The sequence below is a fragment of the Leucoraja erinacea genome, unplaced genomic scaffold (genome assembly GCF_028641065.1).
Source record: "Leucoraja erinacea ecotype New England unplaced genomic scaffold, Leri_hhj_1 Leri_88S, whole genome shotgun sequence".
In the NCBI taxonomy this organism is placed as follows: Eukaryota; Metazoa; Chordata; class Chondrichthyes; order Rajiformes; family Rajidae; genus Leucoraja; species Leucoraja erinaceus.
In genome coordinates, this window is record NW_026576828.1 from 410,569 (window position 1) to 435,233 (window position 24,665).

General features: G+C 48.9%; 1 protein-coding gene across 2 annotated transcripts in view; it reads right to left on the minus strand.

Annotated features, from left to right (window-relative positions):
- LOC129694991 (GTPase HRas-like) overlaps positions 1-24,347 on the minus strand; it is a 36,023-nt gene extending 11,676 nt beyond the window's left edge. Inside the window, exons 1-4 of one of the 2 annotated variants that reach the window (XM_055631750.1) lie at positions 24,232-24,347; positions 23,179-23,255; positions 14,848-14,976; positions 11,561-11,739 (exon numbers count right to left, since the gene is read on the minus strand). In XM_055631750.1, coding sequence (XP_055487725.1) covers positions 11,561-11,739; positions 14,848-14,958 — 290 coding nt within the window. In that variant the 5' untranslated portion in view covers positions 14,959-14,976; positions 23,179-23,255; positions 24,232-24,347. Of the gene's footprint in view, positions 1-11,560; positions 11,740-14,847; positions 14,977-23,178; positions 23,256-24,102; positions 24,210-24,231 lie in introns of those variants that run through there. The other variant, XM_055631752.1, reaches the window with a different exon arrangement.
- Between the last annotated feature and the right edge of the window lie 318 nt (positions 24,348-24,665).

The following is a 24,665-nucleotide window of genomic DNA, read 5'->3' on the forward strand; positions in this document are numbered from 1 at the left end:
GAACCTTTTTCCCCTAGGATGAATATATTAAAGACAAGAGGGGATAGCTTTAAGGTGAGAGGGGCAAAGAATAAAAGAGATGTGTGGGGCAAGAATTTTTTTAATACACAGCGAGAAGTGGCTAGATTGCATTGTCAGCAATGGTTATGGAGGCAGATATAATAGTGGAGTTTGGGGCCTTTTACATGGGCACATAGATATAGAGGAATGAAGGAATATGGAACAAGTTCTTTCGTTTTTGGTTCAGAGATGCAGCACGAAAACAAGCCCTTCAGCCCACCAAGTCCACGCCGACCAACGATCCCCGCACTCTTACACTATCCTAAACACAAGGAACAATTTACAATTTTACCAAGCAAATTAACCTATGAACCTGTGCATGTTTGGAGTGCAGGAGGAAACGAGATCGTGGAGAATACCCACACGATCACAGAGAGAACGCAGAAACTGCACACTGACAGCACCCGCAGTTAGGATTGAACACGGGTCTCTGGCGCCCTATAAAATGTAAATTATTTGCCGCACCTTGTTCCACTTTGTCAGCAGCTGCGTAGACAGTGTGGAGAGTGCATTGGGAGGACACGCCTGGTCTAAAGTCCAGGCACAGTTGTCCCAGGCTGCTGGCAACAAAGAGGTTTAAGGTAATGACCAAGTGGGGATCTGTAGGTTATATACTTGTTCAAAGGTTGGGCAATAAACATTGCAACCTGTCAGTTAAACTGTCAGTCGTGCAGTCCGTCCAAAACCTAGAAACAGCTCCAGCAGCTACTTACACAACATAGTACAACACAGGACTAGGCCCTTCGGCCCATCATGATGCCTACTTGAACTAATCTCATCTCTGCAGGAGATCCGTATTCCTCCAGTCTCCGTATATCCAAGTGTCGTAAATGCTATCATATCTGCCACCACCACCGCCTCTGGCAACACATTCCAGGCACCCACCACTAACTTGGCTTGTAGGAAGGAACTGCAGATGCTGGTTTAAACCGCAGATAGACACAAAAAGCTGGAGTAACTCAGCGGGGCAAGCAGCATCTCTGAAGAGAAGGGATGGGTGACATTTTGGGTCTTGGGTCTCCCCTTCTCTCCAGAGATGCTGCCTGTCCCGCTGAGTTATTATCTAACTTTGCTATCAACTTAAAGCTAGGCTCACAAATCTTCAACATGGTTCCAGTGGATGGTCAAAACGCTATGACCTCCTGCAGGAACCATAGCCCATTACAGGAAAGGTTTTAGAGAGAGTGCAGAGAATGCTGCCTGGATTGCAGGGTTTCCGACACAGGGAGGATGCACAAACATTATTTTTCTCTGGAAAGTCTGAGGTTGAGAGTAGACCGGATAGAAGTTTGTAAAATCTTGAGAAGAATAGATAGTGGACACAGAATCTTTTTTCCACAGGGTGGAAATGTCCAAGACTAGAGTGCATAGCGATAAGCCAAGTGGGAATGTATAACCGAGAAGGTACACAAAAATGCTGGAGAAACTCAGCGGGTGCGGCAGCATCTATGGAGCGAAGGAAATAGGTGACGTTTCGGGCCATATAACCATATAACCTTTGCCGAAACCTTTCTTCAGACTGATGGGGGGTGGGGGGGGGGGGGGGAAAAAAGGAAGGAAAAAGGGAGGCGGAGGAGCCCGAGGGCGGGGGGGGATGGGAGGAGACAGCTCGAGGGTTAAGGAAGGGGAGGAGACAGCAAGGGCTAGCAAAATTGGGAGAATTCAACGTTCATGCCATCCGGACGCAAGCGACCCAGGCGGGATATGAGGTGCTGTTCCTCCAATTTCCGGTGTTGCTCACTCTGGCAATGGAGGAGACCCAGGACAGAGAGTTCGGATTGGGAATGAGAGGGGGAGTTGAAGTGCTGAGCCACCGGGAGTTCAGGTAGGTTATTGCGGATTGAGCGGAGGTGTTCGGCAAAACGATCGCCCAACCTCCACTTAGTCTCCCCGATGTAAATCAGCTGACATCTAGAGCAGCGGATGCAGTAGATGTGGTTGGAGGAGATACAGGTGAACCTTTGTCGCACCTGGAACGACTGCTTGGGTCCTTGAATGGAGTCGAGGGGGGAGGTGAAGGGACAGGTGTTGCATTTCTTGCGGTTGCAACGGAAAGTGCCCGGGGAGGGGGTGGTATGGGAGGGAAGGGAAGAATTGACAAGGGAGTTGCGGAGGGTGCGGTCTTTGCGGAAGGCAGACATGGGGGGAGATGGGAAGATGTGGCGAGTGGTGGGTCACGTTGGAGGTGGCGGAAATGGCGGAGGATTATTTGTTGTATTTGCTGGCTGGTGGGGTGAAAGGTGAGGACTAGGGGGACTCTGCCCTTGTTGCGAGTGTGGGGATGGGGAGAGAGAGCAGTGTTGCGGGGTATGGAAGAGACCCTGGTGCGAGCCTCATCTATAGTGGCGGAGGGGAATCCCCGTTCCCTGAAGAGCGAGGACATTTCCGATGCCCTGGTGTGGAACATCTTATCCTGGGAACAGATGCGGCGTAGGCGGAGGAATTGGGAGTAGGGGATGGAGTCTTTACAGGGCGCAGGGTGGGAAGACGTGTAGTCCAGCTAGCCATGCGAGTCAGTTGGTTTGTAGTGTATGTCGGTCAGATGTCTGTCCCCTGCGATGGAGATGGTGAGGTCAAGGAATGGTAGGGAAGTGTCGGAAATGGTCCAGGTGTATTGGAGTGCCGGATGGAAGTTGGTGGTGGAGTGGATGAAGTCAGTCAGTCATGTGTGGATGCAGGAGGTGGCCCCAAAGCAGTCGTCAATGTAACGGAGGTAGAGGTCGGGGATGGGGCCCTGGTATGTAATGAACAAGGATTGTTCAACGTAACCGACAAATAGGCAGGCATAGCTGGGGCCCATGCGTGTGCCCATAGCTACGCCTTGTGTTTGGAGGAAATGGGAGGAGTCAAACTCTCCCCATCCCCCAGTTGTTGAGGGTGAGGACCAACTCCGCTAAGTGGAGGAGAATGTCAGTGGCTGGGTATAGATTGCTTCACTGGTCGAGGAAGAACCGGAGGGCTTTGAGGCCATCCTGGTGGGGGATGCAGGTGTAGAGTGACTGGACGTCCATGGTGAAGATGAGGGGGTGAGGGCCTAGAGAGTGGAATGCGCGGAGGCAGCGGAGAGTGTCTGAGGTGTCTAGAACATAGGTGGGAAGGGATTTGACCAAGGGGGATAGTATGGAGTCAAGGTATGTGGAGATGAGTTCGGTGGGGCACGAACAGGCAGAGACAATGGGTCTGCCGGGAGAGCGGGATTTGTGGATTTTGGGGAGAAGGTAAAAACGGGCCGTTCGGGGCTGGGGAACCATATAACCATATAACAATTACAGCACGGAAACAGGCCATCTCGGCCCTACAAGTCTGTGCCTAACAATTATTATCCCTTAGTCCCACCTGCCTGCACTCGTACCATAACCCACCATTCCCTTCTCATCCATATGCTCTGATTTATAAAGGCTAGCATACCAAAATCTTTCTTTACCACCCTATCTATACGAGATTCCACCTTCAAGGAACTATGCACGGTTACCATCCACCATTACCCTCTGGCTTATCCCATTCAGCCACTAAACAAAATGTCCCAGTTCACTCCTTTTAAATCATTTCGCATCTCATCAAAGTTAGCCTTTCTCCAATCAAAAATCTCAACCCTAGGTCCAGTTCTGACCCTCTCCATAATTATATTGAAACTAATGGTATTGTGATCACTGGACCTGAACTGTTCCCCAACGCATACCTCCGCCACCTGCCCCGTCTCATTTCCTAACAGGAGGTCCAGCACTGCCCCTCCTCTAGTAGGTACCTCTATGTATTGCTGCAAAAAACTATCCTGCACACATTTTACAAACTCCAAACCATCCAGCCCATTTACAGAATATGTTTCCCAGTCTCTGTGTGGAAAGTTGAAATCTCCCACAATCACTACCTTGTGCTTACTACTAATCTCTGCTATCTCCTTACATATTTGCTCTTCCAATTCTCGATCCCCATTTGGCAGTCTATAATACACCCCTATAAGTGTTGCTACACCTTTCCCACTTCTCAGTTCCACCCAAATAGCCTCCCTAGATGAGCCCTCCAATCTATCCTGCCAAAGCACTGCTGTAATATCTGCTGTAGGGAATTGAAGAATGTAGGTGAACAGAGGGATCTGGGAATAACTGTGCACAGTTCCCTGAAAGTGGAATCTCATGTAGATAGGGTGGTAGAGAAACTTTTGGTGTGCTGGCCTTTATAAATCAGAGCATTGAGTATAGAAGTTGGGATGTAATGTTAAAATTGTACAAGGCATTGGTGAGGCCAATTCTGGAGTATGGTGTACAATTTTGGTCGCCTAATTATAGGAAGGATGTCAACAAAATAGAGAGAGTACAGAGGAGATTTACTAGAATGTTGCCTGGGTTTCAGCAACTAAGTTACAGAGAAAGGTTGAACAAGTTAGGGCCTTATTCTTTGGAGCGCAGAAGGTTAAGGGGGGACTTGATAGAGGTTTTTAAAATGATGAGAGGGATAGACAGAGTTGACGTGGAAAAGCTTTTCCCACTGAGAGTAGGGAAGATTCAAACAAGGGGGCATGACATGAGAATTAAGGGACTGAAGTTTAGGGGTAACATGAGGGGGAACTTCTTTACTCAGAGAGTGGTAGCTGTGTGGAATGAGCTTCCAGTGAAGGTGGTGGAGGCAGGTTCGTTTTTATCATTTAAAAATAAATTGGATAGTTATATGGATGGGAAGGGAATGGAGGGTTGTAGTCTGAGCGCAGGTATATGGGACTAGGGGAGATTATGTGTTCGGCACGGACTAGAAGGGTCGAGATGGCCTGTTTCCGTGCTGTAATTGTTATATGGTTATATGGTTATCTTCCCCGACTAGCAATGCAACAGCTCCACCTCTTGCCCCTCCAATTTTATCACACCTGAAGCTACGAAATCCTGGAATATTTAGTTTCCAATCACAGCCCTCCTGCAACCATGTTTCACTGATGAGGTTGGAAGCTTGGTCGGGCAGGGCGTGGGAATTGATGGTCGGTGATGGTGCTAGATATGGTGGCCTGGTGCTCGTCAGTGGGGTCATGGTCCAAGGGTAAGTAGGAGGAGGTGTCCGAGAGTTGGTGCATGGCCTCAGCCTTGTAGAGATCGACGCGCCAGACTACCACGGCACCTCCGTTGTCCGCTGGTTTGATGACCCAATCTGGGTTTTCGCGGAGCGATTCAATGGCAGTTCGTTCAGGGGGGGAGAGATTGGAGTGAGACGGGAGTGGAGAAGCTGAGGCGGTTGACGTCGCGGCGGCAGTTCTGGATAAAGAGTTCCAGAGCCGGGACGTTACAATGGGGGTTCCACGAGGAGGGGGTGCGTTGGAGACGGGAAAAGGGGCCATCATTTGGGGGCGAGGACTACGTCCCATGGAAGTACGCTGTGAGGCAGAGCCGACAGTAGAAACACTCCAAGTCATGGTGGGCGTGGAACTCATTGAGATGGGGACGGAGGGGGACAAAGGTAAGAACTCTGCTGAGGACAGACCGTTCGGTGTGGGAGAGGGGAAGGTCGGGGGGGTGGTGAACACCCGGCAGGGATGGGAGTTGGGGTCAGAGGAAGGCAGGTGGGTGGACTGGGGACGGGGCGATGTGTAGGGGGGGGGGGGGGGGGGGGGGGGGGGGGGGGGGGGGGGGGGGGGGGGGGTGGGTGTTGGAGGGGTGGTGGGTGGTCAGAGGGCTGTAATGTGGGTAGGGAAGAGTGGGGGTGACATAGTTGGAGGGGGATGGGGGAGTCGGTGGAACAGCCACTGAGGTTAGCAAGGTTGGGCAGACTGGTACTTGGACCCAGTGGAGTCAAACCCCACATTATACTGCATCTGCCATGCATTTGCCCACTCACCCAACCTATCCAAGTCACCTTGCAGCCTCCTGGTATCCTCCTCACAGCTAACACTGCCCCCCAGTTTTGTGTCATCCGCAAACTTGGAGATGTTGCATTCAATTCCCTCATCCAAATCATTAATATATATTGTAAATAGCTGGGGTCCCAGCTCTGAGCCTTGCAGTACCCCACTAGTCACTGCCTGCCATTCTGAAAAGGACCCGTTTACTCCTACTCTTTGCTTCCTGTCTGCCAGCCAGTTCTCTATCCACATCAATACTGAATGCCCCAATACCATGTGCTTTAAATTTGCATACTAATCTCTTATGTGGGACCTTGTCGAAAGCCTCCTGAAAGTCCAGATATAACACATCCACTGGTTCTCCCCTATCCACTCTACTAGTTACATAATCATAGAACCATATAACAATTACAGCATGGAAACAGGCCAACTCGGCCCTTCTAGTCCGTGCCGAACACTTATTTTCCCCTAGTCCCATCTACCTGCACTCAGACCATAACCCTCCATTCCTTTCCCATCCATATACCTATCCAATTTATTTTTAAATTATAAAATCAAACCTTCCTCCACCATTTCCTTTTTGGAGGAACATGACGTTTTGGAAATTTTCCAGTCCGGTTTTAAGTCCCGGCACAGCACAGAATCGGCCCTTTTGAGGGTTTTTAATGATATTTTTTTTGGCTACTGATCAAGGTGACTGTGTTGTCCTCGTGCTTTTAGATTTGTCAGCTGCCTTTGACACAGTGGATCATGAAATTTTGATCTCCCGTTTGGAGCAGTGGGTGGGTATCAGTGGCATAGCACTGGAGTGGTTCAGGTCGTACTTGGCTGATCGAACTTTTTGTGTCAGCCTTGGGGACTCTGTATCCTCCTCTGCTCCTCTGTCGTGTGGGGTCCCACAGGGCTCAGTTCTTGGCCCTCTCCTCTTTTCACTCTATTTGCTCCCACTCGGTTCCATCCTTAGGAAGCACGGGGTTTCATTCCACTTTTATGCTGATGACAGTCAGCTTTACGTGCCTCTGGGAAAGGGGGTGTACACTCTGTCGGGCTCTTGCTTGAGTGTCTCAGTGACATAAAGGCCTGGATGTCACTGAACTTTTTAAGATTTAATGATGACAAGACGGAGGTAATGATCTTTGGTGGCACCTCTGGGGCCCCCCATGTTGATCTAGGCTCTTTGTCTGCATATCTCAAACCTAACATCACGAACCTGGGGATTAAAGTGGACCCTGAGCTTAGATTTGACTGTCAGGTAAGGGCTGTTGTTAAATCTGGTTTTTTCCATCTGAGGCAGCTGGCAAAAATAAAGTCGATTTTGTCAAGGCAGCACTTTGAGACGGTAATCCACGCCTTTGTTACCACCCGGCTGGATTACTGCAATGCACTGTATCTGGGGGTTAGTCGGTCCTCCATCGCCCGTCTCCAGATGGTACAGAATGCAGCTGTTCGTCTCTTGACTGGCACACGAAAGCATGATCATGTTTCTCACCTTTTGGCCTCTCTCCACTGGCTGCCTGTTCAGTATAGGATTCGTTTTAAAATTATTTTATTTACTTTTAAATCCCTAAGTGGTCTTGCCCCGTCCTACCTATCTGATCTTCTTCACCCTTATTCGCCCTCCCGCTCTCTCAGGTCAGATGATCAGCTGCTCCTGATTGAGCCAAAGACTAAGCGGAAGCTCAGAGGGGACCGTGCCTTTGCTGTGTCGGCTCCGAGATTGTGGAATGAATTGCCTCTGCACGTTAAACAGGCCCCTTCTCTAGCTGTTTTTAAGTCACTCCTGAAGACATATCTATTCTCCATGGCCTTTGTAGACCAGTAAGGTGTTGGATTGTTTATTTACTTTATTTGCTTGGTTTTGCTGCGTTGTTCATACTCGTGTTTTATGTTTTTTAATTTATTGTTTGGATTTTTGTATGTAATTTATGTGCCTCGTGTTAGTTATATGTTCTGTTGTTCTGCCTGTTTTATGATGTCTTGCTTGTTTTCTTTTTTCTGTACAGCACTTTGGTCAGCTTTGGTTGTTTTTAAGGTGCTTAACAAATAAAGTTATTATTATTATTATTATTATTTCCACTGGAAGCTCATTCCACAGCTACCACTCTCTGAGTAAAGAAGTTCCCTCTCATGTTACCCCTAAACTTCTGTCCCTTAATTCTGAAGTCATGTCCTCTTGTTTGAATCTTCCCTACTCTCAATAGGAAAAGCTTATCCACGTCAACTCTGTCTATCCCTCTCATCATTTTAAAGACCTCTATCAAGTCCCCCCTTAACCTTCTGCGCTCCAAAGAATAAAGACCTAACTTGTTCAACCTTTCTCTGTAACTTAGTTGCTGAAACCCAGGAAACATTCTCTTCTGTAAATCCTCTGTCTCACAAGTAAATCTCCTCTGTACTCTCTCTATTTTGTTGACATCCTTCCTATAATTAGGCGACCAAAATTGTACACCATACTCCAGGATTGGCCTCACCAATGCCTTGTACAATTTTAACATTACATCCCAACTATTATATTCAATGTTTAAGAAGGAACTGCAGATGCTGGAAAATCGAAGGTACACAAAAAAGCTGGAGAAACTCAGCGGGTGCAGCAGCATCTATGGAGCGAAGGAAATAGGCAACGTTTCGGGCCGAAACCCTTCTTCAGACTTCAGAATATTATATTAAATGCTCTGATTTATAAAGGGCAGCACACCAAAAGCTTTCTTTACCACCCTATCTGCATGAGATTCCACCTTCAGGGAACTGTGCAGTTATTCCTAGATCCCATCCTTGAAAAATTCTATAAGATTTGTCAGATATGATTTACCTTTCATAAATCCATGCTGACTTTGTCCAATGATTTCACCACTTTCCAAATGTGCTGCTATCCCATCTTTAATAACTGACTCTAGCATTTTCCCCACTACCGATGTTAGACTAATTGGTCTGTAATTCCCCGTTTTCTCTCCCTCCCTTTTTTAAAAAGTGGGGTTACATTAGCTACCCTCCAATCCTCAGAACCTGCTCCAGAATCTAAAGAGTTTTGAAAAATTATCACTAATGCATCCACTATTTCTGTGGCTACTTCCTTAAGCACTCTGGGATGCAGCCTATCTGGCCCTGGGGATTTATCGGCCTTTAATCCATTCAATTTACCCAACACCACTTCCTGACTAACCTGGATTTCACTCAGTTCCTCCATCTCATTTGACCCCCGGTCTCCTGCTATTTGCAGCAGATTATTTATGTCTTCCTTAGTGAAGACAGAACCAAAGTGGTTATTCAATTGGTCTGCCATGTCCTTGTTCCCCATGATCAATTCACCTGTTTCTGACTGCAAGGGACCTACATTTGCTTTAACTAACCTTTTTCTCTTCACATATCTATAAAAGCTAATGCAGTCAGTTTATGATCCCTGCCAGGTTTCTTTCATAATCTGTTTTCCCTTTCCTAATTAAACCCTTTGTCCTCTTCTGCTGGACTCTGAATTTCTCCCAGTCCTCTGGTAGGCTGCTTTTTCTGGCTAATTTGTACGCTTCATCTTTTGTTTTGATACTATCCCTGATTTCCCTTGTTATCCATCCACGGATGCACTACCTTCCCCAATTTACTCTTTTGCCAAACTGGGATGAACAATTGTTGTAGTTCATCCATGCAGTCTTTAAATGCCTTCCATTACATATCCACCGTCAACCCTTTAAGAATCAATTGCCAGTCTATCTTGGCCAATTGCCAGTCTATCTTGGCCAATTGGAGTTCCACAGGAGTGCTGGGACCTCTACTGTTTACTGTGATATAGATTTATAAATTACTTGGATGAAAGTTTGCAGATGGCACCAAGATTGCTGGGGTCACGGACATTGAGGAAGGCTTTCAAGGTATACAGCGGAATATGGATCAGCTACAGAAATGGGCGGGAAATTGTCATCCGAGCAAATGTATGGTATTAGACTTTGGGAGATCAAATGCATGGGGAAAATATACAATTAATGGCATGACTCAACACCATTGATGTACAGAGGAATCTTGAAGTCAGAGTCCATTACTCCCTGGAAGTGGCAAAACACAAGTAGATAGAGTGGTTAACAAAAAAGCATATGATATGTTTGGTTTTTATAGGTCTGGGCACTGAGTACAAGAGTCAGGAAATTATGATGCAGCTTTATAGGACTTGTCACACTGCATTTGGAATATTGTGTGCAGCTCAATGAGAGGTTGGGCCATGACTCAGTAATGGAACTTTGTCGGCTGTAGGTGGCTGCTATGTGTATACAAGCAAGGAATCTCACTGTGACAATAAAGTATTCCTATCCCTATCATTAAGTTGGAAAGAGCAGAGAATTTTAGCGAGGATGTTGACAGCACTTGATGACCTGAGCAACCGGGAGTGGTTGGACAGGCGAGGACTTTATTCCTTGGAGCACAGAAGACTGAGGGTTGATCTTATAGAGGTGCATTAAATCATGAGGGGAAATAATATTTTGCAGGGGTCAGCATTTGGTCCACAACATTTCACATTAATGATCTGAATGAGTAGGAAAGAACTGCAGATGCTGGTATAAATCAAAGATAGACACAAAACGCTGGAGTAACTCAGCCGGCAGGCAGCATCTCTGGGGAGAAGAACTGGGTGAGGTTTCTGATTACTTCACTATTTTGTGTCTATTAATGATCTGGAGGATGGAATTGATGACTTTGTGGTCAAGTTTGTGGATAACACGAAGAAAGCAGGAGGGGCAGGTAGTGTTGAGAAAGCAGGGAGACTGCAGAAGGACTCAGAAGAGTGGGCAAAGAAGTGGCCAATTGAATACAGTGCAAAGTATGCAGTGATGCATTTTGGTAGTTGGAACAAAGGCCTGGATTATCTTCTAAATGGTGAGACGATTCAGAAATCGGAAGTACCAAGGGACTTGGTAGTGCTGGTTCAGGATTCCCAAAAGGGTAAAATGCAGGTTAAGTTTGTAGCAAGCAAGGCAAATGCAATGTTAGCATACATTTTGAGGGGACTGGAATATGAAAACAGGGGTATAATGCTGAGGCTTTATAAGCCACTGGTCAGACCACATTTGGAGTTTGTGAGCAGTTCTGGGCACCACATCTGAGGAAGGTCTGAAGAAGGGTCTGGAGTCGAATTGTCACCCATTCCTTCACTCCAGAGATGCTGCCAGTCCCGCTGGTTTACTCCAGCATTTTATGTCTATCTGAGGAAGGACATGCTGGCGTTGGGGAGGATGTCTATGAGAATGATGCTGGGGATGATCAGATTAACATACGAGGAGCATTCGATGTGGCTGGACCTGTACTCGTTGGAGTTTAGGGCGAGAGAGCAACTTACCTTACACTGGAAAGCCTGGACTGAGTGGATGTGGAGAGGTTGTTTCCACTAGTGGGAGAGTCTATGGCCAGAGGACATAGACTCAGAATAAAGGAAGTACCTTTAGGAAGGAAATGAGGAGGAATTTCATTTGCCAAAGATTGGTGGATGTGTGGAATTCATTGCCACGGACAGTTTGGGAGATTGGCATTTTTAATTGGGCAGGAGAATAGGGTTAGGAGGAAAGATAGTTCAGCCATGATGGAATGGCAGAGTAGACTTGATGGGCCAAATGGCCTAATTCTGCTTCTGTGTCTTATGGTTGAGAATGTAAACATGTTCAGAACCTTCAGGCAAACATCCTCATTTGTGCAGATACAAACCTGTACAGGTGGACATCCTCGAAGGACTTGATGTTGTTGATTGCAAAGACGCAGAGGAATCCCTCCCCAGTGCGCATGTACTGGTCTCTCATCGCACTGTACTCCTCCTGACCCGCTGTGTCCAGAATATCCAGCAAACACGTCTCCCCATCAATCACCACCTGCTTCCTGTACGAATCCTACACAACGGAAGAGACGAAGTCCGTGATCAAATCAGGATTCCATTCTCACCTTCTTTTGCCTCATGGTCATTTAGTTCCCTCATTGCAAATATAACTTTAACCTGATCAGTGCCACCCCAGAGTATACTCGGGTCATGACCAATAGTGAAAAAACTTGGCACTGAAACAGTTAATGAAAATTACTGCCAGGATGGCATGGCGGCACAGCGGTAGAGTTGCTGCCTTACAGCGCCAGAGACCCAGGTTCCATCCTGACTACAGGTGCCATCTGTACGGAGTTTGTATGTTTTTCCCGTGACCTGCATGGGTTTTCTCAGAGTGCTCCAGTTTCCCCCCACATTCCAAAGAAGTGCAGGTCTGTAAGTTAATTGGCTTTGGTAAAATTGTAAATTATCCCTAGTGTGTAGGATAGTGCTAGTGTACGGGGTGATCTCTGGTCGGACCATACTCGGAGGGCCGAAGGGCCCGTTTCCATGCTGTATCGCTAAAGTCTAAAAAGTAAAGTCTAAAGAAATGGATCAAATGGATCGTTGCAGATGTGAGAAGGGGTCCGAATGCCACTGAGCATGTGCCGATTTCACAACCCCAAGAATAACAGAGGGAGTATTGTGGAACAGGAGGATGCTTGGTGTGCTGGTCCTACCACCCTTGGAGCTGGCACTGCAGGTAGATAATGTCTTTGGGAAAGCATGTGGGATATGGCCTTCACTCGTTAGGGCACTAATTCCAAGAGCTGAGAGGTTATGCTCCAACTTTATAAAACGTTGGCCAGATCTCAGTCGCAATACTGCGGGCCATTGTGGTCGTCACTATGCAGGGAGGATGTGGTGGCTCTAGAGAGGGTGCAGAGGAGATTCACCAGCATGTGCCTGGGACAGAGAGCTTCAGTTAATAGGAAAGACTGGAGCAGCTGGGTCTGTTTTACCTGGAATAGAGGGGACAGGACTGCAGTGTATAAAATTATGAGGGCAATATAGATTGGGTGGTCTGCAGGAATCCTTACCCCCACAGCAAAGGTGAAGAAAACTAGGGCATGGGGTAAAAGATTCAGATCCAAGGGGGACCCAGCTTGACCCAGAGAGGGGCGAGTACTAAGGACACAGCACTGGAGAGAGTGGTGGAAGCAGTCACTGACAACTGGACCAGCACCTGAATCACCCAAGTGGACAGGACAAGGTTGCAGCCAAAGTGCTGGGAGATTGGATTAACCTGGATGGGTGCCTATGTGTCAGACAGGAAGCAATGGGCCAAATGGCCTGCTTGCAAGTACATGACTATCTGTGAGAAAGCAGTTAGAAAGTCAAACAGTGCCGCAGAGGGCCAGTGCCACAGAGCCTGCGTACAGGACCAAGCATTCCTCACCGCCACCTTACAGGATCCCATCTCATCCTGATCCCAGCAAGGATCCCCTGGTCATGGAGTGTGCAGCAAGCACTTACCAGACAATTATGGGATGACAGCACTGCTTCACAAATTCCAGGAGCAGAATGGGGCCATTCTGTCCATCAAGTCTACAGAATGGGGCCATTCAATCATGGCTGATCTATCTTTCCCCCTCAACCCCATTCTCCTGCCTTCGCCCCATAACCCCTCTAGATTTAAGATCGGGGGAGAGGGGGTTATTTACATTCACTGGAACGCAGGGAAACAAAAGATCTCAGAAGCCTATCAAATTGCAGCAGGTCAAGGTATACCAGGTGAAGGGAAGCTCCCCAAGGCTGAGGCTACGGTGTAAACGTGCAGAACAAAGGCAAGGAGAGTTAAATATCACGGAAACAAGCCCTTCAGCCCAACTCATCCATGTTGACCAAGATGCCCATCCACACGTCCCATTTGCCTGCATTTGTGCCAGTCCAACCAAGCCCACGCCAATCATAGATTACTTGTTCACATTAGTTCTATGTTACATCATTTCCTCATCCCCTCCCTACTCATCCCCTGACCTACAAACATCAACATCTTTGGGATGTGGGAGGAAACCCATACGATCACAGGGAGAACATGCAAACTCCACACCGACAGCACAAAAGGTCAGGATCGATCCTGGGTCTCTGGTGCTACGAGGCAGCAGCTCTACCCCCTGCGCCTCCCGCTACTGCCTCGACCACTTCCCACACTGAATCTGTTGACTGTCCATTACACAGAAGGAAGTGGAGGAGGAGGAAGAGGTGGATATGTGATGCTGTGGAGTTTAGGGCTTGGGTAGGAGATGTAGATGTGTAGCCAGAATCGTGTCAAATGCAGTGTGGCCTCACCACTCATCACCTCCTTTCCCAATTGCATTTTCTTTTAGATTCCATTTTCCAAAGCAGCATCTTGTTTTGTTGAAGATAGACACAAAAAGCTGGAGTAACCTTGTGGGCAGCAGGGTGGCGCAACGGTAGAGTTGCTGCCTCACAGCGCCAGAGATCCGGGTACGCTCCTGACTACGGGTGCTGTCAGTACAGAGTTTGTACGTTCTCCCTGTGACATGCATGCGTTTTCTCCGGGAAGCTCCGGTTTTCTCCCACAGTGTACGTGTGTGGGGATCGCTGATCAGCTTGGACTCAGTGGGATGAAGGGCCTGTTTCCACGCTGTATCTCTAAACTAAACATAGAAAACAGGTGCAGGAGTAGGCCATTCAGCCCTTCGAGCCTGCTGTCAGTGTAACTCGTGGTAATTTGAACAAAGAGCTGTCGGCTGCAGTGCTATGGGTTCTAAATATAGCTATTGACTACAGCGCTAATGGCTTCAAACATAGCGCTATGGCCACAGTGGTAGAAACATAGAAATTAGGTGCAGGAGTAGGCCATTCGGCCCTTTGAGCCTGCACCGCCATTCAATATGATCATGGCTGATCATCCTTGTTCTGTACTTCCCCAACATCGGGAACAATCTTCCTGCATCTAGCCTGTCCAACCCCTTAAGAATTTTGTACGTTTCTATAAGATCCCTCCTCAATCTTCTAAAACGGATCCTGAAGGGTCTCGACCCGAAATGTCACCTATTCCTTCTCTCCAGAGATGCTGCCTGTCCCACCGAGTAACTCCAGCATTTTGTGTCTACCTTCGGTGTAAACCAGCACCTGCACGTTATTCTCCTGCCCTGGTCTGGACAGGACTTACCTCGATGGTAGGGTCGTACTCATCCACAAAGTGGTTCTGGATGAGTTGGATGGTGAGGGCACTCTTGCCCACGCCACCAGCGCCCACCACCACCAGCTTGTACTCGGTCATCCTTCACTGCCGCACACCCTGGAACAACAGGCAGCAACAGCATTAGTAAAGCACCACAAACACACACCTCCACATTCACGGACAGCTTCTCCCCTGCTGTTTTCAGGCAACTGAATCATCTTACCACACCAAAAAGCAGTGCTGAACTACTGTCTACCTCATTGGTGACCCTCGCAGTATCCTTGCAGAGAAGAGCAAGGTGACGTGCCTCAATGACTATCGACCAGTGGCACTAACGTCTGTGGTGATGAAGTGCGTTGGGAGGCTGATCATGGCCCAAATCAACTCATACCTCCACAAAGACCCACTGCAGTTCGCTTACCGCCACAACAAATCAACGGTGGATGCGATCCCGCTGGCTCTCCACTCCGCTCTGGATCACTTGGACAACAAAAACTCATATGTCAGGCTGTTATTCATTGATTACAGCTCTGCATTTAATACCATCGTCCCCTCCAAGCTGGTTACCAAACTCGCAGAACTGGGTCTCTGCGCATCCCTCTGCAATTGGGTTCGCCAATGACAACACTGTTGTGGGACGAGTCAGAGTATAGAAGAGAGATCGACCGACTGACCAAATGGTACCAGCACAATAACCTGGGTCCATACACCAGCAAAACCAAGGAACTGATTGTGGACATCGGAAGGGATAGGATGGGGACCCACAGTCCCGTTTATATCAACGGGTCAATGGTGGAAAGGGTCAAGAGCTTCAAATTCCTGAGCGTGCATATTTCCGAAGATCTCTCCTGGTCCCAGAACACTAATGCAATTATAAAGGAAGCACATCAGCGCCTCTACTTCCTGAGAAGATTACGGAGAGTCGGTATGTCAAGGAGGACTCTCTCAAACTTCTACAGGTACACAGTAGAGAGCATGCTGATCGAGGGGATTTATCGCAGTTGCTGCCTCAAAAAGGCTGGCAGCATCATCAAAGACCCACACCATTGTGTGTGCGCGTGTGTGTGTGTGTGTGTGTGTGTGTGTGTGTGTGTGTGTGTGTGTGTGCGTGTGTGTGTGTGTGTGTGTGTATTCTATGGTATACGGACACACTGATCTGTTCTGTATTCATGACTGCACTATCCTGTTGTGCTGCAGCAATGCAAGAATGTCATTGCCCTATCTGGGACACATGACAATAAACTCTCCTGACTCGACTCCCTTATCATGTAAATGGCTTGATTGTAATCATGTATTGTCTTTCTGCTGACTGGTTAGCACCAAAAGCTTTTTACTGTACACATGACAATAAATTAAACTGAATAAACCCTCACCAACCTTCACCTAAAACCTTAATCTACACTTGCCTTTAGGTCTCATGGTCAACAGGCCATTAATATGGGAGCCCGTGCAACACACACTGGTGCTCACAGCCATCAGGCAGGAGAAACAGACCCAACTAATCTGATAATATTGGAGAACAGTACAGCACAGGATCAGGCCCTTCGGCCAACATTGGCTGTGCTGCAGATGACATTGTTAAACAAATCCTTCTGCCTGCACGTGATCCAGATCCCTCCATATACACTTGGCAATCTCAAAGTCTCTTAAATGGCCAGGTCATAGAGTGACACAGTCTGGAAATAGACCATTCGGCCCAATTTCCACACACTGGCCAACATGTCCCAGCCACACGAGTCCCACCTGCCTGCGTTTGGTCCATATCCCTCCAAACCTGTGCAGTCCATGTACTTGTCTAACTGTTTCTTAAACGTTAGGATAGCCCCTGCCTCAACTGCCTCCTCTAGCAGCTTGTTCCATATACCCACCACCCCTTGTGTGAAAATATTACATCACTAGCCGCGACCATTGACTCCGGCCACCAGCAGGCCCAGGGCCATCAACTCGCCTCGACTCCAGGCCCAGTTCCAGACCGAGTGTGAAGCAGGATCTCGCCTGAAATGTCACCAATCCATGTTCTCCAAAGCTGCTGCCTGACCTGCTGAGTTACTCCAGCACCTCATGCCTTTTTTCGTAAACCAGCATCTACAGTTCCTCGTCTCCTCTCTTAAATGCCATTATTGTATCAGCTTCCACCACCACCCAACAACACATTCCAGCACCCACCACACTGTACATCTGTACACTGCCCTGCACATCTCCACTCACCCAGCTGGCAGTGGTAGATTTGCTGCCCTAGACCAGAGTCTAGTTTAAAGATACAGCACTGAAACAGGCCCTTCGGCCCAGAGTCTGTGCCGACCAGCGATCCACGCACACCAACACTATCCTACACACACTAGGGACAATTTACATTAATACTAAGCCAATTAACCCACAAACATTCACGTCGCTGGAGTGTGGGAGGAAACAGGAGCACCCGGAGAAAACCCACGCAGGTCACAGTGAGAATGTACATACGCCATACAGACTGCACCCGTAGTCAGGATCGAACCCAGGTCTCTGGCACTGTGAGGCAGCAACTCTGCCGCTGTGCCACTGTGCTGCAAAGTTGTTCCAGCAGTTTATTTTACACATCGAATCTTGTTTGTGACTACTAACGAGTGAGCAGATCTGACATACAGCAACAGGCCCTTCAGCCCAACCCCTCCATGCCAACCAAGGCATCTGCCCAAAAGGCATTCCCATTTGTTTGCACGTGTCCCATATCCTGCTAAACCTATCCCTTCCATGGATGTGTCTAAAGTCATAAATATTGCAATCATATCCCCTTCTATCACTTCCCCTGGCAGCTCGTTCCAGCTCAATACATTCCACCACCCTCTGTGAAAAATCTGCCTGCCTTTTTGTGGAAGGCAGAAACGAACTGGGGCAGTGCGGGATCTGAGTTTATCTCCTTCGCACATTACATGCCAGCTTGCTTTTGACCACAAAGATGTACATAAGATAAACACAAAGTGCTGCAGTACCTCAGGCATCTTCTCTGGAGAATGGGTAACGTTTGGGGTCGAGACCCTTCTTCAGACATATATGTGTATGTATGTATGTATGTATGTATGTATATCTTTGTGATCAAAAGCAAGCTGTGAAATTCTGAGTTTTCAGAACCAAGGAGAACCGACCAGTAATGTTAAATGTCCGCTGAACTTCACAGCTGTGTATCTCTGGCTTATTAAAAGTTGGCTGGCTTCTTAAAAGTGTCTCCTTCTCCCCTCCAGGCACATGCCGTCAGGGTAGGCACTGCCAACAATGGACTAAAATGGTCATTATTAAATATAAATAGTAAAGGCACGGGAGAATACTGCCTACATAAGAGATCAATCTCAGATCCAGATTCCCACAGTGACTGATCTACCCCCCCCCCCCCCGAAAATTGCACTACGGCTACTGCATATACATATATATATTTACAGCTCCATTATTCTGTGTTCGCACTTTTGCGTAAGATACTAACTGCATTTTGTTGTCTCTGCACTTGTACATTGCACAATGACAATAAAGTTTGAATCTGAATCTGATATCTGCCATGGAAAAGTAACTAAGCTCAGACAGCATGTTTGGCTCACAGGCACAGAGCTCACATCAAATGCCACTAATAGACAAGTACAAGCCCACGACTCGCTTTAATCATCTATCGTCAGTGTTGTGCTCACTGCTGTCGTAGATCCCAGTAACGTCTTGAAGACAACGACCTAATGTCCCAGCATGAGGCAAGGTGCAAGCCTGTACATGTACACACACACCCCCCTCCCCCATCTGCCCACACATGGCCAGCTTCCCTACACTCCCTGTCTGTCCATGTCCATCTCAATGCTGTCCTATCTGCTTTCACCACCTCGCCTGGTGTCACTTTCCAGCACGCAAAAGAAAACACCTGGCAAATTTCATTTATACAACCCCTCCCCCCTCACCCCTCCACCCTATGCTCTCTGGCATTTCCATCCTGATCTCTAAAGATTATTTTTTACCAGTATATTTCAGTGCAAACCTTGCATATTACCTATTCCAATAAAATAACTATTTTTATCTGCATGCGACCTTAACATTACTACCAGGGATGGGAGTGGAGGGGGGGGGAAAGAAGAGAAAAGTGGAGGCAGGAGCAAGAAAAGCAGACAAGGATGAGAGTTTTAGATAGAGACTAGACGCAGTCTCCACGGTCCCCAATACCGTAACCCCACTGTGAGTTAGGACGCAGTGAAATGTTCCCAGGTTGGTGCAGTGTGTGAGTTGGAGGGGATGTGGCAGAGGGTGGTGTTGTACCTCGTCTGTGACCCTACTGCCCCGGTTGTGTCGTGCTTGCAAGCTCTGAATGGGCTGCTGGGGTAGCCTGGGCTAATGGGGCAGTGACCAGGGTAATCCAACAGCTGCCATGCTAGTGAAGCTGCCAGTGGATCCAGGCGACTGCAGGGTTCCACAACACTGGGACAGGACGGCTTTGGAGAGTCAGGAGGAGGCGTTTGGTCACATGTCCGTTCTGAGATAGGTGGTGATTATGGGGTTTGGCCAGTTTGTGGTCAGCGGTGAGCTGCCCGAGACACTGATTAGTTTAGTGTAGAGATACAGCACGGAAACAGGCCCTTCGGCCCATTGAGCCTGCACTGACCAGCGATCCCCAAACACCAACACACTAGGGACAATGTACATTTTTGCCAAGCCAATTAACCTATAAACCTGCACGTCTTTGGAGTGTGGGAAGAAACCGAAGATCATGGAGAAAGCCCATGCGGTCATAAGGAGAACATACAAACTCTGCATAGACAGCACCCGTAGTCAGGATCGAACCCGGGTCTCTGGCGCTGTGAGGCAGCAACTCTACCACTGCGCCACCCTGCTGCCCTTGGAGGATTTTGGCCACGATAATCAAATACAGTGACTGCATCTCAGGAGCGTTAGACACAGTGTGGCCCAGTGCAGTCCTGCACACGGGCCGAGTGAAGCTCAGCGGGGAGGATGTGCTGGACAAGCATGCGGCAGGCAAGGATGCATGCTGTCGCAGGGGTTACTTGCTGTTGCAACATTCTCCACTGAAAATAAACACAACTGCAGCTGCTAGAAAACGGAAATAACATCTAGAAATGCAGGAAACACCCAGCTGTTCAGGCAGCATCTGTGGGAAGAGAAACTGTGCAAGGTTTTGAGTGGTGTTTGACCTGAAGCTTGGATAGTTGCTCTCCCACAGATGTGGCAAGAATACCCCCCCACCACCCCTTTCCACTTGCTGTGTGCAGATGTGGATCAGATCACTTAGAATCACACAGTGGAACCACGTGGAAACAGGCCCTTCAGCCCAACTTGCCCACACCAGCCAACGTGTCCCAGCGACACTGGTCCCACCTGCCTGCGTTTCGTCCATATCCCTCCAAACCTTTGGAAAAATGGGCTGAAAGATGGCAGATGGAGTTTAATGCTGATAAATGTGAGGTGCTACACCTTGGCAGGACAAATCAAAATAGGACGTACATGGTAAATGGTAGGGAATTGAAAAATACAGTTGAACAGAGGGATCTGGGAATAACCGTGCATAGTTCCTTGAAGGTAGAATCTCATATAGATAGGGTGGTAAAGAAAGCTTTTGGTATGCTAGCCTTTATAAATCAGAGCATTGAGAATAGAAGCTGGGATGCAATGTTAAAATTGTACAAGGCATTGGTGAGACCAAACCTGGAGTATGGTGTACAATTTTGGTCGCCCAATTATAGGAAGGATGTCAACAAAATAGAGAGTACAGAGGAGATTTACTAGAATGTTGCCTGGGTTTCAACAACTAAGTTACAGAGATAGGTTGAATAAGTTAAGTCTTTATTCTCTGGAGCGCAGAAGGTTAAGGGGGGGACTTGATAGAGGTCTTTAAAATGATGAGAGGGATAGACAGAGTTGATGTGGACAAGCTTTTCCCTTTGAGAATAGGGAAGATTCAAACAAGAGGACATGACTTCAGAATTAAGGGACAGACGTTTAGGGGTAACATGAGGGGGAACTTCTTTACTCAGAGAGTGGTAGTGGTGTGGAATGAGCTTCCAGTGGAAGTGTTGGCGGCGGGTTCGTTGGTATCATTTAAAAATAAATTGGATAGGCATATGGATGAGAAGGGAATGGAGGGTTATGGTATGAGTGCAGGCAGGTGGGACTAAGGGAAAAAATTTGTTCGGCACGGACTTGTAGGGCCGAGATGGCCTGTTTCCGTGCTGTAATTGTTTTATGTTAAACCTGGGATTTCCATATACCTGTTTTAAGGGCCTGTCCCACTATATGAGTTTACCCAAGAGCTCTCCCAAGTTTAAAAAAAAAATCAAACACATGGTAAGTACGTAGAATGTACGTAGGGGGCGAGTCGGAGCTTGGGACGTTTCTTAGCAGCTCGTAACGCTAACAGCAGGTACTCGGGAAACGTGGTAAGCTCGTGAAATTTTTTCAACATGTTAAAAAATGTCCAGGAGAGCCCGAGTACCTACGAGCGGCTATTACTGTAATTCTCCGAGTACGAATCAGGGGAAACTCGGGAGAACTCGTACAGTGGGACAGGCCCTTAACTGATTCTTAAACATTGGGAAAGTCCCTGCCTCACTTACCTCCTCTGACAGCTTGTTCCATACACCCACCACCCTTACCCCTCCGAATCCTATTCAATCTTTTCCCCTTCACCTTAAACCTATGTCCTCGATTCCCCTACCCAGGACAAGGGACTGTGCATCTACCCGATCTATTCCTCTCATGGTTTTATACACCTCTACAAGATCACCCCTCATCCTCCTGCACTCCATGGAATAGCATCCCAGTCTGCTCAACCTCTCCCTGTAGCTCACACCCTCTACCCCTGGCAACATCCTTGTAAATCTTCCCTGTACCCTTGGGCTGCAGATGGGACTGACCATGGTATGGTCATCAGTAGTAGCCCACACCATCTGTGCTGAACATGATACCAAGACCAACTCTTATCTGTCTGTACGTGATCCATATCCCTCCATGTCCATTTCTATCAAAAACCATCTTAACCCCACTATAGTATTTTCCTCACCCACCACCGTCGGCAGCACAATAGACACTCATCCCCTCTGTGTTTATGCAAATAAAAAAATGCCCTGCACATCTCCTGTAAACAATGCCTGTTCACCTTAAGGCTACTTAGTCATACATTGGGGAAACAGGCCTAGCTTGCTCACACAGCCCAACATCACTAGTCCCACCTGTGTGCATTTGGCCCATATCCTTCTAAAGCTGTCCTATCCATGTAACTGTCTAATTGCTTCTTAAACGTTGAGCTAGGCCCTGCTTCAACTACCTCCTCGGACAGCTCATTCCATACCCCCACCGCCCCTTGGGTGAAAAAGATAGCCCTCAGATTCCTATTAAATCTTTTCCCTTTCACCTTAAACCTATGTCCTCTGGTCCTCGATTCCCCTACTCTGGACAAGACTCCATGCATCTACCCGATCTATTCCTCTCATAATTTTATACCCCTCTATATGATCACCTCATCCTCCTGCACTCCAAGGAATAGAGTCCTAGCTTGCTCAACCTCGGCCTATATCTCAGGCCCTCGAGTTCTGACAACATCATGACAACATAAATCTTCTCTGCACCCATTCCAGTTGAATCTTCTGTATAACCTTATATATTCGGTATAAAGCAGCGTCTGCAGTTCTTTTCCACACAATGAAGAACGATGACAGAGCATAAACTGGGAGCTACGTCTGATCCCCAAGAAACTGTCTACAGTCAGCCCAGGAGGTAGTCTTCAATAGGAAGCCTGGCTTCATTTCACCATCCTTGTCATCGGACCAACCCAGTCCTCAGCCATGCATCCCGTGCCAAGCATTCCCGATCGCACTTTGGCCTGATCACAGATGTCACCAGGTACCTCCCTGACCAAGGACAAGCTGGTCCTGGTACCACCATACATCCACTAAATGGCAGCACGGTGGCACAGCAGTAGAGCTGCGGCCTTACAGCGTTTGCAACGCCCGATACAGGGGTTTGATGCAAACTACGGGAGATGTCTGTATGGAGTTTATATGTTCTCCCCGTGACCGCGTGAGTTTTCTCCGAGACCTTCCTCCCACACTCCAATGATGTACAGGTTTGTAGGTTAATTGGCTTGGCACAAGTGTAAATCCTCAGGCCTCAGTGTGTGTAGATAGTGTTAGTGTGCAGGGATCGCTGGTCGGTGCGGACTCAGTGGGCCGAAGGGTCTGTTTCTGCGCTGTCTCACTAAATTTTTACAGGCATCGCAGAACCCAGCCTGACCCACCAACTAACCCAAACTCTCAGAATCAATTGCTGAATGTAGTTGCCACACACCAAGCACTGAAACCTCACCTTACACAGGCACAATCCCACCGCTGAACCAATCCCACCACGGTGTTCAACAAAACCCTCCAGGGGTCAGGCAGCATCTACAGAGACAAATACATTAAATGTTACAAAGCAACAACTTCTCAGCACATGGGAAAGAAGGTTTAAATGAGTCCAAGGCTGGGGGGCCTGTTGCTGGGTGGGTGTAGGAGGTGGACAGTGTGGCGGGAGATGTGGGGCGAGGAAAGGACAGACACAGGGCAGGAGCAGAAATAATACATTCCGGGACTGTCCACTCTCAGTCTGAAGGGTCTCGACCCGAAACGTCACCCCTTCCTTCTCTCCAGAAATGCCGAAGGGCTGTTGAGTGTTTGCCCCTCTGACCGTCCCCGAACACCCGGCTCTGCCCTGGACTCCGGCACCGTCCTGTCGCCAATCCCCATGTTGGAAGTTGCTGCTTGGCCCAGCTCCCTCTCCCCCTCGGGCCCTCTTTCCACCATTGCTCCCCACACCCCCTATCCCGGGGCCGCTCCCCACCGACCTACATCTCAGGTTAAAGAGCCAACTTCTTCCCCATGTATGAAGGCGCTCCGTCCCCTGTCCTCACCCCGGCCATATCCCTCTGTCCCCCCGCTCTGCGCCTTCCCCTTCCTCCAGGCCCCGGGTGTGGCCGCTCCGCCAGCGGTGTCCGGTTACCAGGAGACTCCCACTCCAAGGCCCGGCTCCCTCGGCCTCCCGGATGCCGCCAGTGCCGGTGCCGGTACCGCCCCGCTGGGCCCACTCCCTCCCGGTCACCGCCGTGAGGGGGGACGGACGGACACCGGGCATCATCCCCTGCTCGGCCGCAGGGCGGGGACGGAGCGCGGGCATCCACCGGGACCCACCGCAGTGAGGCCGCGTCTGGTCGGTGCCGCGGCCGCAGTAAAGGGGGGTGAGGCCGGGACCCACCTCAGTGAGGCCGTGTCGAGTCGGGGCCTGGGCCGGGGCGGGGCCGCTGCAGTGAGGCTGTGCCGGGCCGGGCTGTTACAGGATCGGTGCCGCTGCCGCCGTGGGGACGGGTCGGTGTCGGGGACTCACCGCAGTTCGGTCTGTCCGGGATGGGTGGGTGATGATGCCGCTGCTTTAGTGAGGCGGGGCTGGGCCGTTACAGCGCTGCTGCTGCTTCATTGAGGCTGGGCTGGGCGGGGCCGGACCTCTGCCGCTACCGGGCGCCGCCTTTAGCGGGAGTACGGTAGTGGGCGGGACCTCGCTGGAGCAATCCCCGCTGCCAATAGCGGGCGGCTCCGCCCTGACGGACAGTTCCCGCAGCCAATGGCTGGACCGTACCCAGCCAGCAGCGTCACCGCGGCAGTTGGCTCAACATGGACACCAGAGCGAGACTGCAACCAGAAGCAAAGCTCCTATAGTCCGCTATGGGATCTTTGACCACACGTACAGGCATCTGGACCGGCAGAAGTCAGGACAAGATAGCTGTTGGTATCAATGGTCAGAGACTCGCGGTATGTTGGCCT